Source organism: Cibotium barometz, chromosome 30, assembly GCF_041138505.1.
Source record: "Cibotium barometz isolate CiBa-2024 chromosome 30, ASM4113850v1, whole genome shotgun sequence".
In the NCBI taxonomy this organism is placed as follows: domain Eukaryota; kingdom Viridiplantae; phylum Streptophyta; class Polypodiopsida; order Cyatheales; family Cibotiaceae; genus Cibotium; species Cibotium barometz.
Genome location: NC_141075.1, coordinates 49,338,023 through 49,355,665, shown reverse-complemented (window position 1 = coordinate 49,355,665; position 17,643 = coordinate 49,338,023). Strand labels below are relative to the sequence as shown.

General features: G+C 44.9%; 1 protein-coding gene across 1 annotated transcript in view; it reads right to left on the bottom strand.

Annotated features, from left to right (window-relative positions):
• Positions 1 to 17,177, bottom strand: part of LOC147621588 (endonuclease/exonuclease/phosphatase family protein) — a 31,644-nt gene extending 14,467 nt beyond the window's left edge. Inside the window, exons 1-2 of the mRNA XM_086824378.1 lie at positions 16,096 to 17,177; positions 15,415 to 15,620 (exon numbers count right to left, since the gene is read on the bottom strand). Of these exons, the coding sequence (XP_086680504.1) occupies positions 15,415 to 15,620; positions 16,096 to 17,044 (1,155 nt within the window). The 5' untranslated portion in view covers positions 17,045 to 17,177. The remainder of the gene's footprint in view (positions 1 to 15,414; positions 15,621 to 16,095) is intronic.
• Between the last annotated feature and the right edge of the window lie 466 nt (positions 17,178 to 17,643).

The window sequence follows — 17,643 nt, the reverse complement described above, 5'->3', positions numbered from 1 at the left end:
GAAATGCCAAATTAGTTGAAAGCATTGTTGTCAATCTAACCACTAGAACCAGAATCAGTTATGGGATGCCATGAAATTACACCTTCGTGAAAGGTTTTGTCCTCCAGGATTTCGAGAGGATAAAATGAATGAATTTTTGGAGCTAACCCAAGAAAGGAAGACCCTAAAAGAATACCACCAAACTTTTGTTAAACTTCTCCGATTTTCTCTAGAGATGGATGAGGTGATTCTTCTCCATCGATTCATTTGGAAGCTTAATCTACCTTTGAATAACCTCATCAAGAATGTAAAACTATCCTCTATTTCAAAAGCCATAATTATAGCCAGAGAGTGTGATAAAGTTTTTATATATATAAAAAGTGTCAAGAAGGACATGAGTCCTTTCATGTTAATCAAGAAGAGGTCTCCTAGTTCAAGAGGAACGTTAAGCCCACCTGTCATGTGCACAGTGTGTATCTACCGTGTGCTACACGCACGCAAGACTAGCTTCGAGGTTTGGGAAAGCTTGGAGCTAGGCAGGCTGATTGACGAGCTCAGTTAGGGATAAACTAACGGGCGGACACCCAAGTATGGACGGGCGGGCAACCAAGTGTGGACGCCCGATGACCGGCCAAGAGCCTATAAAAGGGTGGCCAAGGTTAGTTATTGAGATATAGAGAGTCTCGCGAGTTTGTGAGAGCTCTATGGTCTTGGAGCCTGGATCTAGTGCAGACATGCACCTGCTTTACGCAACCGAGGCCGGCAGCAATCTTGAGGCCCACGAGGGTAGCTTCGTGGCAGTATGGGACGTCACGAGGAGAAGATTGGTCGGTACGTCAACCTAGTAAGCTCAGCTCGTGGCTCGGTGGGGACAGCCAAGACTGTGGGCTCGCCCACGGCTGTCATGGTTGGGAGGTGAGTCAGGCTTGCACCCCCTTGTTTGTTTGTTTGTTTGCGAGGTTTGGAGTCTCGTACCAGGAACGATCACGAGGAGATCCGTTGGGAATTTGACAGTGGTATCAGAGAATACCTCGTGAACGAGCAAGTCGGTAGGTAGAGAAGATGAGGTCGAAGAAAGGTATGTGTTCAAAAAAGCTTGCTGTTTTTCTGTGCATACTGTTGTTTTCAGATTCAATATGTGCTTTTTTATCAAAGAAACCCGTTAGATGAGGGTGTAGGTAGATGGTAGGGTCGTTTGCTTTGCAAAGAAGAGAAAAGATTCGTTTGTGCAGTCGCATGAAACGTTGAGAGAAAACATAAAAAAAAAGCAGGTTTGCTTTTCGGTTAATGTGAGGAAGAGAGCACGCGTGTGAGAGGTGGGCACGCTAGCGGGCGCAGGCGTTGGACTACCTGCAGTTACAGGCGGCCAAGCGCCTAGGGCTATCTAGCCAGGCGGCCAGACCTGCGTAGCCAGGCGGCCAGCAGGCTAGCGAGCGCCTAGGCCTACGCAGCCTAGCCGCGCAGGCGCCCAGGCCAAGCGGGGCAGGCACCTAGGCCCACGCCGCCTTGTGGCCAGGCCTACGCGAGGCTGGCGCAGGCAGCACCGGCCGTTCAGGTGGTGACAGCTGCACGTGTGACGCCTACAGGCTGCCGGCGATGCTAATCCGGGAGGGAAGGAGAAAAAAAAACACAAAAGCCTTACGTGCTTTGATTTTTATTTTTTTTTAACTTTTAAAAAAAAGTTTTCATTTTTTTTTAAGAAAATAGAATATATATATATATATATATATATAAAAACACAAAAGCAAAAGCTCAAGTAGCTTTTGAGGCAGGCTATATAAACCCCTTAAGTGGGCTTCTTGCCACACATCTCTCAAGTTTTCAAGCTCTCAAGTTCCCTCGCACTTTTATTGTACAAAGATCGAATTTTCTCTCCACTTGTCCTCTTCACAATGTCGACCCAAGAATCGGAGTTGAAGTCCCTTGTGGAACGCGAAGGCTTGCCAGCTACGAAAGATACCGATGCCGATCTTTTTGACGATTATGTGTCAAAATCAGATTTCCAAGAGTTCAAAGTAGCTCTCGAAGCTTCTTCATCGGAACGTCAGGCACAAATTGCAGCCCAGATGCAAGCTTTGCGCAAAACTCCATCGCTCTATTGACCACTACCCTCTCTACTCTATCGGGTATGGATACCTTGGCTTCTGCTTTGGGCCCCAACATTACTCCGGAACCGTTCGGGGGCGAGCAAAAGCAGCGCACCAAGGAGATCGTGGACACTTGGCTACATAAGTGGCAAGTTCACTTTCAGTTTCATCCATATGATGATGGAAAAAAGATCCAGTTAGCAGCAGGTTTCCTCTCAGGCAAAGCATTGCTTTGGTGGAAGGAACTCAACCCTAAGCCAACAACTTGGGCCCAATTCGAAGACGCCTTCAAGAAGGAATTCCTCAAGAAAGAGGATCGTTATGATATTGTTGCCCGGTTTTCAGCTTTGACCATGACCTCGCAGCACCTCACTTATGAGGTCTACCTCCAGAAGTTTAGGGACTTACAGATGAAAGCTACAAAGATGGATCCCACTACTCTTGGGATTCTTCATAGCTAGTTTACCAGACTCATACCGTTTACAGGTTAAAAATAACAAATACAAAACATTGGACGAGGCCATTCATTCAGCTCGTATCTATGATGATACAATGGTCTCTTCCAAGTCGAAACCCGTTACCGAGTAGGGGAACAAGCATAAAAGAAAGTTCTCCGCACCTATGGCTAACACGACAGAAGGAAAGTCTTCGGACCAACCTTCGAAGAATTCAAGTTCGACACCAGCGAAGAAGAAACGACTCCTTAGGGCTTTAAAGCTCAAGAAGGAAGGACGTTGTTTTATCTGCAAAGAAAAAGGACACATGCGTAACGAGTGCCCAAAGTAAAAGGGTGCAAAGACCAACGCAGGACCCAAGCCAAAGACAGCTAATCAGTTGTCTTTGACATGTACGTCAATTACTGTACTTTCTCACCCTAGTACTTGTTCTGATTGTCTGTTCAATTCTAAAGTATTTGGCTTGCATGATCTTCTCCGAAATTATGGAGAAGTGAATGGCCATAAGATTCACATTCTTCTAGACCCTGAGCTCACATAACTTTGTTAACTACAAACTTGTGCAGAAATTGAGTCTTGATACGACACCCAGTGATCATACCTATGAGGCATGCTTACCTGCGGGAAGGCAAGTATGGGATCGAAAGGTGGAGATGCTTCCAATCCAGATTCAGGACTACAAAGATACTCTGGAATGCTATGTTATGCACCTAGAAAATGTAGTATGAGAATAGTCCAGCTGAAAGCACATTGTATGTGAAGAAAACCGATGCCGATATTCTCATAGTCATCTTGTATGTAGATGACATGCTCATTACAGGTACAAGCAAAGCACAAATTTCAGATTTCAAAGCTGATTTGAAAGCTGAATTTGATGTGTCAGATTTGGGGCCTTTACACTACTATCTCGGCATACAGTTTATGCATTCAGATGATGGCATTGTTATGCAGCAAACTAAGTACATAAAAAGTTTGCTAAAAAGGTTTCACATGGATGAATGTAAGCCCATTTCTACTCCGGTAGAACCAGGTGTATGGCTTACTATGCATGATATTGGAGAGCCTTTTGAGGCCGGCATTTACAGCCAGGCAGTGGGATGCCTCATTTACTTGTGTAACACGAGGCCAGACATATCTTTTGGGGTGTCTTTGTTGAGCAAATTCATGCACAGCCCAGGCACAAAGCATTGGCAAGCAGTCAAACGCATTTTTCGATATCTTAAGGGTACCCTGGATATTGGTTTGTTCTATCCCAGGGGGGGCAACTTGCAGCTTTATGCATACAGTGATTCAGATTGGGCTGGTGATTATGATACCAGGCAATCCACCAGTGGGAATTGTTTTTTTCTTGGCAGTTCATGCATATCTTGGTTGAGTAAAAAGCAACCCACTGTTGCTACATCTACTTGTGAGGCTGAGTACAGGGCAGTCTTTACAGCTACAGTAGATTGTGTATGGTTGAGGAGACTATTGGCTGATCTTCGTGAGTGTCAGCAGACACCCACCACCATTCTCACTGATAGCCAGAGTGCTATGGCCGTGGCACGAAATCCAGTATTTCATGCACGTACCAAGCACATAGAGATTCATTATCACTATGTCAAAGAGAGGCTACATGCAGGGGAGATCAGTTTATCTTATTGCCCTACACAGGATAATGTTGCAGATCTTTAAAGAAAGGCTTTACCTCGAGAAAAGTTTGAAGCTTTTCGCAAAGCTTTGGGCTTACTCTCATACAGAGAGTGATCTGCTACCTTGTACAGGTTCACACTTCCACTACAGGGGAGATTTGTATGCATATGCTCACTTATGGTAGTGCTATGTGTGAACAGGGCTTAACCAAGGGCACTTTTTCCCATGTGGTTTTTCCCCTCGGACATCAAGTGTGAAAGGACACATATAATATTTTGTACTTCTATATTATATGGATGTGGCACACATGCAAGTGTTGACTTGCATTTTGTGGATACCACACTTTTGGCTCTCTCTCTCTCTCTCTCTCTCTCTCTCTCTCTCATTTCTGTGTGTGAGCTTCTCTACCCTGCACCTAACCCTAATGTGCAGGTTTGTGTGTGTGAGTGTGTGAGTCCAACACCCAACAGTTTTCTTAAGAAGGTAACATGGATTCTAGTCCTATGGTTTAGTGAGTAAATGGATTGTTATCTTGGTTAAATTAAGATACAGGTACAACTCTCCCTGCCTTAACGCTGCCCCGTTCTTGTGCTTGTATAGCCGGACGGCGGAGACGTTAGTAAGGCCCAGAGTTGGCCCATGGTATCCTTCATACCATTGGGAGAATCAGGTTCGCCAATTGAGACGAGTGAATGTGATGCTGCCTAGTTCTGAGGGCCCAGGCTAGTGTGGTGAATTAGCCCACCCTAGTGCGCAGACATCCCTCTGAGGAGGGGGAGGATCGAGCGACGGAGCCTGAGAGGGCGACAGGCCGGTTTGAGTCCTCGCCCAGCGGCCAATGATAAGGTGTATGGTCCCGTAGGGTTTTGCCCAGCATGTAGAGGCTGGAAGACCGAATTCTAGATCATCGGCGGTATAAAGGAAAAGAATAAGAGAGCCGGTTTGGCTTGTATGAAATTGATTCATGTATAAACTTTTTTTTTAATCTTATCTGGGCATTATTGTATTGTGTAAAAAGGCTGTTTTAACAAACCTTGTGAAAAGGGCCTTAATTAAGGAACATGTTTATTTATGTCAAACAATGTGGAAGGATTAATTAGAAAACAAATTGACACGTGAGTAGGGTGGAAAGTGGGAGGATGGAATGCCCCGACGGCACCATCCTACGGACGGATGGATCCAATTAGTCGGGTTGTTTTCCAACAGATTGAGTGAAAGCCCTACGCTAGATAAATAGGTTCGCGGATAATTCTATTCTAGAAGACTAGGCCAGCGGCTGTGCCTTGCATGGATGAGGAAAAAAGCGTTGTCTCTAGGAATCAAGACTAGTAGTTGTCCAAATTATGATCAATTACCCTATGGGTGATTTGATTTTTAGAAGTCCACGCTCCCCCTGTGGGATAGAACTAGGTCTTACCTATGAATCGTATCCTTGAATCTCTGCATGGTCAAGGTGTCAATGAGTACGAAATTTTCTCCAAGATAAGACTTAGTGGACTATCTTAAGTGTTTCCCCTATTTTGGAAGAGGGAAACCTTACACATATCCAGGGCTACCTTGATAATAAACACTTCCTAGTTGCACCACTAAATGGATGTGATGTATTGTTGGGCACGCCATGGCATCATAGGCTTGAGCCCCACAAAGAGTACAAGACCAACATGATTTCTTTTATGCATAAAGGCCGCATGCATTTCATTGATGCTGGCAAAGAAGGGGATTCCATCCCACTTGTATCTCACATCCAAATTAATAAAGCAATGAAAAAGAGTCTTTTTGCGTACTTGGTTTTTGTTCGTGATAGCATTGTACCAAGTCATCAAAATGTGGATGCTATGACTAATGATAGCCTGAATTTTCTTCATGCATTCAACGACTGTTTTGCTGATACATTGCTTGGTGAATTACCTCCCCAAAGGCCCGAAGATCATCACATAGATCTTGTGCCAGGTAGTTCTCCACCTAACAAACCCACATACCGTGTGAGTGCTGCACAACAAGAAGAGATCATGAAGCAGGTAAATGAGCTTTTAGAGAAAGGTTTGGTTCAGCCTAGTTCCTCACCTTATTGCTCTCCTGTACTTCTTGTTGAAAAGAAAGACGGCTCATTCCGCATGTGTGTGGACTATAGAGCTTTAAATAAGCTTACCATCAAGAACAGATTCCCAATTCCGCGTATTGATGACATTTTGGATAAGCTTGATGGTTCGGCTTGTTTCAGCCGACTTGATTTGAAGAGTGGTTATCACCAAATACGAGTGGTGCCACAAGATGTCCATAAAACTGCATTCAGGACAGCCTTTGGATTATATGAATTTTTGGTGATGCCTTTTGGTCTCACCAATGCTCCTGCCACATTTAATCGTATGATAGATAGGATATTCCGACCCCATCGCAAATTTACAAGAGTATACTTTGATGATATCTTGGTTTTCTCCAAGAATGAGCAGGAACACAAAACTCATTTGGTCACAGTGTTCGAAGAGTTGCGAAAGCATAAACTTTTTATTAATGCCAAGAAAAGTGAGTTCTTCCTTTCAGAGATACATCATTTGGGTCACATTGGATCCAAGGATGGAGTAACAATGGATCCTGCAAAGATAGAGACCATTCGAAATTGGCCAGAATTGCAAAACGTACATCAAGTACATAGTTTTCTGGGATTATGTTCATATTATAGGCGTTTTATAAGGCATTTTGCTATGATAGCCACCCCTCTACATAATCTCACAAAGAAGAAAACCACTTTCAAATGGACTTCAAAAGAACAGGATGCTTTCTTGCAACTCAAGCATGCTATCATATGTGGACCCGTATCGATTGTTCCTGACTTGCAAAAATCATTCGTGGTAGAATGTGATGCTTGTGGCGATTATATAGGAGCTGTCTTAAATCAAGAAGGACATGCAGTTGCATACGAGAGCCGTCGTTTGCATGATGCTGAGCATCATATGGATATCTATGAGAAAGAGCTCTTGGCTGTAATTCATGCCTTAAAGATATGGAAACATTATCTTCTTGGGACTGAATTTGTAGTCAAGACAGATCATCAAAGCTTGAGATACTTTCTATCTCAAACAAAGCTTTTAGAGAAGCAGATGAGAATGGCAAACTTTCTTTCCATGTTTTATTTTCAGATTGTGCATGCTCCGGGAAAGAAAAATGTGGTGGCAAATGCATTATCCTCGAGGCCTTATGTAGCTGCAGTCTCAGTGACCTCTCATGGGGACTTATCTGCTATGCGTGATTTGTATCATTTGGATGCTGATTTTCGCCATATATGGACTGATTTGATGGCTGGTCATTCACATGCCTCTTATGATGTTATCAACGAGGGTTATCTTATGAAGGATAATTGTCTATGTGTCGTGAAGGATTTGCGTCCAAAGGTTATGGAGGAATGTCACGCTCCACCTTATGCTAGTCATAGGGGTATCATGCCTACTACACGCATGATTGAGAGAGATTTTTTTGGCCAAGCATGCGTAAAGACATTGAGGCTTATGTACATGCATGTATTACTTGCCAAAAGGTGAAATTTGACAGGCAAAAACCTCCACGTTTGCTTCAGCCATTGCCTATTCCCTCGCAACCTTGGGAAAGTATTACTATGGATTTTATTATGGACTTGTCTAGATCCCAGCATGGGAATGATGCTATTTTGACCATTGTGGACAGGTTTAGCAAGCAAGCTCATTTCTTGCCCGTCAAGAAAACCATTAAAGTTGATCATATGGTAAAGCTTTTTCTTGCTAATATCTTCAAGCATCATGGTATGCCTAAATCCATTGTTGGGGATAGAGATCCCAAGACTACGAGCCTCTTTTGGAGGGCTTTATTTGATAACATGGGTACTAAACTTGAGTTTTCATCAGCTTATCATCCCCAAACGGATGGCCAAAGTGAAGCTGCAAATTCAGTCGTGTTGGATTTGTTGAAGTGTTATGTGGCAGATCAAAAGACTGCATGGGAGAAGTATCTCCCACTTGTTGAGTTTACCTACAATAATACGAACCATGCCTCACGGGAAAGGCTCCGTTTGAGATTATTTATGGCAGAGTGGTATTGCCACCCATCCTTCGTACAAAGGATGAGATTTTTGCAGCTGATGAATATGTTCGTGACCTGGAAGTAGCCTTTGCTCAAGTGCGGACAGCCATTGCAAGGTCTCAAGATAAGCATAAACTGGCTGCTGACAAGCATAGAAGGGACATGCAAGTCAAAGAAGGTGATTGGGTTTTGCTGAAATTGAGAAGGCTAGGCTTCGGAAGAGGCCAGGACGAGAAGTATCATATCCTAAGCTTTCTCCTCGCTATTATGGACCCTTCAAGGTGATTCAAAAGATCAATGAAGTGTCATACAGGCTTGCTTTACCTAATCATTGGAAGATTCACAACGCATTTCATGTGAGTCCTTTTCGAAAATATGTGGGGCGAGATCCTGATGAGCCTGTCACAGAAGATCCGCCAGAGATTGAAGAACAGATTGTTTTTCACAAGGAGCGAAAGCTACCTGCAGGAAAGCTTTCCCGGAGATACCTTGTGAAGTTCAAAAATTATTTGCATATTGATGCAAAGTGGGTAAATGAGGATTATTTTGTTGACTACCCACAATTGTTGCAGGCATATCTTGAGGCTTTTCAGTTGAGGACAACTCTTTAAAAGCCCGGGGGGATGTCACCAATTGGCCGACCATTTGGTCCATCTCCAGTTTTGTGTCTCGTTCACTTGAGGCCAGGCCGGTGTCTCATGTGAAGAGGCCAATATTTTTGCTTAACATGGACGGGAGCCAGACTGGTGCCACCCGTGTGTTAGCAGGATGGTGTCGTATGGACGGGAGCCAGACTGGTGCCACTCGTGTATGACCTGGACTGTGTTCTATCCATGGGATTGTCACACCATGGAAGAGCCAATATTTGTGCCGTGTCTTGCCTATGGGACTGTCACTCCATAGGAAGGCTCGTGCCTAGAACTGTGTTTTACCTATGGGACTGTCACTCCATAGGAAGACCAGGATTTATGTTTTATGTCGTGCCATTTTTGTGCCCGGCAGATATTTTGTACTTGTTCCATGAACGGGAGATATGTCCATGATACTATTTGCACATGCACTCATGTTTTGCATGTTTGAAACTGTATTTATTTGTACATGGACATCATCGTATTTGTTAAATACTCCCAATAATATATCATATATTGAGAGGGGGTCCGCCCGTTCCGGCCCCAGTGCTGGTGTCCATCTATTTCATTTCAATTTGCAGTTGTTATTAAGTTGTCCATTTCAAATTGTGATATTAAGTTGTGCTATTACGCGTGTGGGTGTCCAATGGAGTCTATTCCCACTTGACGAGATCGGTTTCACTCTGCATGGGCTCCAGATGGAGGGAGGACTATAAAAGTCTCTCGCCGAAAGAAGTCTGTAAGTGCCCTCTGCCTCGATCCCCTTGTTGTTGGCCTGTGGTGTAGTAGGATGTCACCATTTGGTCCATCTCCATTTCTGGAGCCACTTCTATGGGACTGTCACTCCATAGAGCGGCCAGATTTGTACCATGTTCACGTGGCCAGGCCAATGTCCCATGTGAAAGGGTCAGTCATCTGGTGTCACATGGACTGAAACTAGTTTTGTGCCACCCATGTGTGACCAATATTGTGCCATATGGACAGAAGTCTGTTTGCTGCCACCTGTGTATGACCAGGATTGTGTCTTATCCATGGGACTATCACTCCATGGTAGGACTGATATTTGTGCCGACCTTGTCTATGGGATTGTCACTCCATAGGAAGGCCCGTGACAAGACTTGTGTTTTGCCTATGGGATTGTCACTCCATAGGAAACCAGGACTTCACATTTCTGTCGCGACAGTTTTGTGTCCGACAAGAAATCCTTGTACAAGTTTCATGAAAGGGAGATTTCGTCCATTACATGTGCACATGCATTTATGTTTGCATGCACAAACTTGTTTTCGCATGACTTATTTTCGTGTGTTTGCTTGCTATGTCGTGCCAATACACTCGACGGGGACTCCCCCAGTGTACCATGGGTGTGTTGTCTACTGACAAGTTAGTGTAGCGTGTGAACAGGTACCCTTTTTTCCCTTTTCAAATGTAAAATCCATTAAGTAATGTAAACCTTAATGTTTATAAGGTTGGGTGTTCACACACATTTAAAACATTGGCTGGACACTTGATTTAATGTGGGTGCCCAACTTTATTAAGGTTTAATAATAATATTTACAACATGTATTGTATGGGGAAATATTTCCACCCCACGTGTGAATGGTAAGTGGGAGGGTGGTTCATGGAAAGTAGGTACCTAGCACCTGCTATTGAACCCGCCAACTGCCCTAAACCCGCCTCCTCCAACCCGCCTAGCTGCCACCCCTGGAAACTGGCCCGTGTGCAGTCCTTTGTACCCGCCTCTGTTTTGTTGCCCTGTACCCGACTGAACTAGCTACTACCCTATACCCGACTGTACCAATTGCTGCCCTGTACCAATTGTTGCCCTATACCCGACTGTACCACCTGATGCCCTGTACCCGACTAAACCTGCAGCTCTTGTACCCGCCTACAATATTGGAGAACATTAAAAAGGGGATGAACTTCTTGAAGGAGATAGCCAGGCGGAAGCATAAACAGGATACATATGAGAGAGTGCAAAGGAGATTGAGAGAGTTGGACAAGATCACCTTTTATAACAACAGTAAAGCTTTACAATGGCAATGGCCAACTGAGTGTTGAACTATGTGCAAGGGAAGTGGATGAAAGAGTGAATAATGGAAAACTCCTTATATAGTGCAAGAGGAAACTGGCCAACTACCTCTAGGGTTGGCCGACTGGCCCTAGACAAATAAATAGGAGAAAAATCCAATAAAATCCCAGATAAATACTAAAGCCCCAAAACACTAAGATGCACAATTCTAACACCCCCTCTGCAACTCATAGTGTACAAGAGTCGGAAGAAGATAAGTCGATGAAGATGCACCATGGACCCTCTAGCACCGCGAATACTGGAATCACCTCGAAAAGAGCACCTTCCAACCTGTTTCCTCAAAACAAGATGCCACCACGAGCAGTAAGGAACTTTGCTTGGCCACGAATTCCTACACAAGTTTGCAGTGGACTCCAAGAAAAGATAATGAGCTGCTAGACATACCGCATCCATAATCCCCAACAGTGGACGGAACACATCACGTCCCAAAAGCCTCGAACAATGAACTTGGAACAGATCCAATTCATAATCTCTGTTGTACCAAAGATAACCATGTCCTGCCAGATGTCTAATGCTTGAAACTCCGAATCACGATCCCCATGCACCAATAGGTGGAGCTATAATCGACCCCCTCCCGCCCACAAGCCTCTTCTGGCTGGAAGCACATGGGGGGAAACTATATGTGTACTAGAGAAGCACACCATCTAGGGTCTCCTAAGCCGAAAGTGTTAAAAGTAGTATCTCAAAGTGGGGTGGTAGTCGGCCATTTCACTTGTGAGGGTATATATACCCATGCCCACCCATTGTATTATTCAATCTATTCATTGCTAATATCAAAGCTGTTCGTCAACTTTACTCTCTCTCTCTCTCTGCGTCAACTTCTCTCTCCTTCTCTCTACGTGTGTATGAGTGTGGCTTCCGCATGCACTAACTTTGACATGGTATCAGAGCTGAGGCTCTAGGGTCCTTGGACAAGCGCATAGAGAGGTGGAGAAGAGGAAGAGAGTGCGGTTTGCTGCCGACGTCGTGGAGCCTGCAGGTGACGGTCGAGAGTACAAGCTCCGGTTCGATGCTAGGAAGAGGCTAACGGGGAGACCCCTGCGTTTTTGTTCCAGTAGCGCTTGGTGGCGCAAGGTTGCACACCACAAGCGGCTGCAGCGAGCAAGAGCTTCAGTGCTGCGTTTTCTCCTGGTTGGCTGTGGGCTTGCGTTTTCCTGCCCTGCTGCTGGTCGGCCAGTTTTTTAGAGCACTTTGGAGGCTGGTTTTGCTTTGGACAGCATCATAGCAGGCCAGGAGGGCACCGGTGACGCAAGGGTGGAGCCTCGGGAGTGGAATCCAGGACGCGGCCAAGACTTGCAGGTCAAAGTGCTCGAGGACTCGAGACGAGATTTCAACTGTGTTGACTGTTACAAGAGGGCGTCGGCTACGGAGAGGAGGTTTGGATCGACTGAGAAGATCTTGGACGGAGTTTATGAGATGGGTCTCCCGTGTTCAAGCAAGGACGACAAACTGAATGGCGACAACTATGCGCATTGGAATTTGATCATGAGGCTGTGGTTTAGCAGAAAAGGCTTATGGGACATTGTTGATGGCTCGGAGGAACGTCCCGAAGGGATAGCAATCGGTTCACACGTCTTCAGGTGGAGGAGTTTCTCAAATCTCTTGTGGATTGGGAAGCTCACAATGCGAAGGCGATGTCGGCGATTGCAGAATCTCTCACTAAGGAAATTTCCCCTGCCATTCAGACTTTAAAGACTGCCAAGGAAATGTGGTCAAAGCTTGCAGGACTATTTGATCGAGACTCAACAATGCGAGCAGTAACCCTTCTCGGCCAGTTGTTTTCCATCAAGTTTGAAACCGGGACCTCTATGCAGTCACTAATGAAGGCAAAGGTTATCCATGATCAGTTATCGGCTATGAATAGTTCATTAACTAGTACCCAGTTAGCTGCCTTGGTTCTTACGAAGTTGCCTGAGGAGTACGAGATGGTCTCGAGGGCATTACGCTTACAAGTCACGAAGGAAAAGCTGGAATTTGATGATCTCAGCTCTTTTCTCATTGAGGAGGAAGCAGTGCTCATTTCCCAAGGCAAGATTCGGGTTCCGAAGGATGTAGAATCGGCACATGCTGCATCGGAATCCAATAAGAAGTCTAGGAGCCGTTGTTATAAGTGCGGAAAGCGAGGGCATTTGGCTCGGGATTGCAAATCCAAAGCTAAAGCTCAAGGCTCGACGAATGACAAAGGCAAAGGCAAAGCTGACGAGGATGACAGTGACAGTGATTCTACTAGGGATGCTACGGCGTCTGCCGGTGTGGCGAGGACTACACTGGCACATGCTCCAGCATTCTAGCTTGGTGGATGGATGCTACCACATGCTTCAGCCAGAGAGAGGCATGTGAGTGGCAGAGAGGGGCAGTCTGTGCTCCCGTTTTGGTGATTTGGACCCGTGTGTCGGAGTTCAAGGCACATGCATCTGGCATGGAACAGCTTGACAAATCTATGGACGTGATGTGTTCGTAGTTCATTGGTAGCAGACTATGGATGGGATGAGTTCCTAGTTCATTGTCAGAGAATTTTGGGCGTCATGTGTCGATAGTTCAATGTTCAAGAGATCTTTTGGACGTGTGTGTTCTCAGTTCAACGAATGGGGGATCATGAATGTGGAGTTGTCTGCAATTCATTATTCTATGTGGCAGCTGAAGCTCAAGATGGCATTCCTTGAGGAGACAGGTTGTTTGGTGCATTTTCCGAGGTGTATTCAGTATCCGGCCAGTACTGAGGTGTCCATGGTTGCATCTACATCGACTTGGTTTCTTTTCTATGTCCACTATGAGCTACAGAGAGGGTTTTAAAAGTAGTATCTCAAAGTGGGGTGGTAGTCGGCCATTTCACTTGTGAGGGTATATATACCCATGCCCACCCATTGTATTATTCAATCTATTCATTGCTAATATCAAAGCTGTTCGTCGACTTTACTCTCTCTCTCTCTCTCTGCGTCAACTTCTCTCTCCTTCTCTCTACGTGTGTATGAGTGTGGCTTCCGCATGCACTAACTCTGACAAAAGCGCCCTAGGAGTCCTAGAAGCGGTACTAGAATTTGTATCACTATCTTGTGTCGTGTCTTTACCTTTTCTCTGAGATGAAGCCTTGCCCTTGGTCTTGTTCTTCTTCTTGGACAAACAATCTTTGGACAGATGTCCTCTTTTCCCGCAAGAGAAGCAGCGACTCCAACCTTTCTTTTGAACTGAGGAAAGTGCCTAGTCAAAACTATTGACTGGCACCTTCAACTTACCCTGTGAGATGAGAACGGACTCAAAATCCAACTGAGTGGATGTGACCTGGCACCGCAAAGATCGAGAAATCACATCATAGTCTTGAGGAAACTTGGTGAGGATAAGAGCATTTGTGTGATTCCTTTACTCTAATTACTTGAGGGTGAGCTCATTTAGCTCTACCGTTGGGTGGAGAATTATGGTGGCGTCTGTCCAGGTTTCTTCTCTTAGGAGCAGGAAATCTTGCACTTATAGAGTTGGTCGATTTGTAACCGAGTTCTATTATGGCAATCCTATTCCCTGTTCTCAATGCTTGGCCACAATTATCACCAAGGTCTGTCTAGCTTCTTACAAAAAAGGAGGTAAGGGGAGGAAGACGGGACAAGCAAAAAAGGGTTCTAATCTAGCCCTCGCACTAGGACATGGCATCCACTATTGAGCCACATTGTTTAGATGAGAAGACAAAGTCCCAATGGAGAGTAAACAAAATTTTATTATCGCTCATGAAACACCTCCAGCAATTATGAAGGCAAAGCCTATCACTCCTTATGAGTGTCAAATTGATGAATTTGGCCATGCAATCATTTACGATTTTACAATAGAAAAATGCATGTTAAACCTTACGTCTCTGTGATGTAGCTATTGACATCACACAGATATGAAATAGTGAGAGACACTGGGACATCATTGATTCAAAGAGCTCGAAGATCAAACCACCCATAAATTTGCTACACAAGAGAAGCTATGGAAAACAGGCATAGATACAAGGCTCGTGGGAAAAAGTGTGCATGCACACCTGTTTAGACCAAAGCCCTGTTGTTGAGCTGGTCAAATGGCCAATTCTAGGTCTATAAACAGGCCCCACACCCAGTCACTAACCTAGCCAGCACCCTGGTCCTGCTAGATGCACATCCTTTGTGCAAGTCCTACCTAGTTTCTCCGCATGCCTTGCCCTTGCCCTTGCCACTGACTTTTCACAACAGTGTGAGCAAGATGCAAGGTAAATCAAGGTAATTCACAACATAACTATGATGCCTTCATAAGAAACCAGGAAAGAAACAACACAAAAGCTATAACAGTGTGTAAGCCAGACTCAGTCACAGTAACAGTTATTATTTTCTTTTCACCAAGCAGAAGTGCAACAAAAAAAACCAGACGGTTATATACATATGGTACCTTTTTCAGCATAAGCATAAATTAGACCAGTCTAAACCTTCTGCGGCATATTACACTACAATCCTTGAGCTTCAAAGGAATTAAAAACCATCCAGACTACACACCTGAAAGCAGATGAAATGAGGGTTGTGTTCAGAAATGATGGCACCAATAGCGTTCATCCTTGCAACCAGTTCAAGATCTTCCCTGAACCAGACATTGTATGTCAAAATAGTTATGAACTGATTGTCATCTCCAACTGAGCTCGAATCACTTGCTAGAGACCACACCAGAGGCACGCCAAGCGATGGGGAGCTTTCCTGGTTAATGTCTGATAATATCATTAAGTCAGAGAAGTTAGAACCAAGCTAATAACACCCCACATGCACAATTCTCAATGAAGCTCCCATTACAGTCAATGTAAAACAACACATACAAAATCTCCACAAACACACCCACACGAACCACATTAAAGTCCCCCCCCAATACTCACCCACACACACACACACACACACAAAATATAGCGGCACTCATTGCAGCAAACGCAACACAACCCACATGACAGATTGAACTTGTTGGTACTAAAATCTCCACAATCATACCCACACAACCACCAAAGTCAACTTCCCTCACCCATCAACCCTCACACACATTACACATTAAGGTGGCTCCCATTCAAGCAAATGTAGACTTCGCCCACTTAAGAATTACACATTAAAGCCGGAGCAGCTGTGAATAGATCCCATGAAGGCAAGAATGGCAGCAACCCATGTTTACACAAAAAAGTATAAGTATGCTGATGGTACCTGCTTCTGATTGTTTCTTCCTCTCCACCCTCTCCAGATGGAGCTTCCCAAGCATATTGTTAGAGCCAGCACGAGAGCTCCCATAATCAGACTCCATGCTTGCCATGGCCTGGTTCTCTTGTTGCTTTTTCCTCTTCCTGCTTGCCGTGGAAGAGGTAGAGGACAGGAAAGTGCTTGTTTCCTTCAAACTCTGCAAGCTGTCATTGCTTTCTTGCGAATCTAAACGAGAAACTGTGCATGACCTTAAGGGCCAGAACTTGGCCCCTTTGCCTTCTCCCTCTTCCTCCTCTTCATCCAATGCAGAATCAATCTCTGCAAATGTATCAAGCGAAATGGATGATTTAGGAGTTCCGCAGATATCACAGAGTTTATCGGAGTCCTTGTTGAGAAATGTGCATGCTCTGCAGCCCCATGTGGATGTGTTTTCTTGCTGCGATGAGAAGAGAGATGAAGATGTAACCCCTCGTGATGATGATGCTGTAGGCTTCCGCGTTTGCTCGCATACCTCGCACTTGTTGGAGCTTCCTTGGTTCACAAAAGTGCAGGAAGCGCACGTCCAAAACGACATGGCTTCTCCAGAAACCGTAATCGGACAAGCTCTTGCAGAAACCCTAATCGGAGGACCACCTTTAAAAACCTCCACTTCAAAAGCTCCTTCAGAAACCCAAATCGGAAGAGCTCCTGCAGAAGCCCTACCCGGACAAGCCCTGATCGGATGAGAAACCCTAACCACACAAGCTCCTTCAGCAACCTTAAACGCACAAGCTCCTTCAGACACCCTAGCCCAAAAAGGTTCTGCCGCCCAATATACCCTAACCGGATCCCGAGAGCTGGATTTATCAAGCTTCACTGCTTCTTTAGGAACACTAGTCGGAGTTTCCTGCTTCGCTTTGGCGCTCGAGAAATGGCAGAATACTGCAGATGTGCGAACAAATGGCAGGCAAAGCATTTTGAGAACAGTCGCAGAGATTAACGAGTGTGGTTAAGGGCAAATACACCGCCATAGCCATAGAAAATCCTAGGCGTAGAGAAACCTGACCGTAAACAGTCAGAAACCTTCTTCCCCGCGCCTCATTCGAAAAACAAACAAGCGAGCAAAAAATTTTGATTTGTGTAAATTTATTTTGAGCATTAAATGAGGTATGTTGAGGCATCCTTCAACCATTTTGGCTCTTTCGAGACGAGTCCTGCATCGATATTCCACCCCAACACACTCTTGTTTGGGTAACATGTATTCATTATCTGCATAACATGGAATATCTGGCTCAAAATCCCTTGGAACTTTGAATATATAACAATAATATGAAACAATATTGAGAGAGGGGGTTGACCCGTTCGTGGCCCCAGTAGTGTTGTAATGTGCAATCTCTATCTTTGCAGTGCTATCTTAAACAATGTTGTGTACTTTCAACTATTTGTAGGTGGGGTAGGAATCTAGTGGTGGGGGTAGAGGTGGCGATTCGGGGATAAGATAGAGGGAGTGTGCATAGGAGTGTCATGTGTCCAAGCAAGTGATAGGTGATAGGTGTGGGGAGCCACACATTCTAG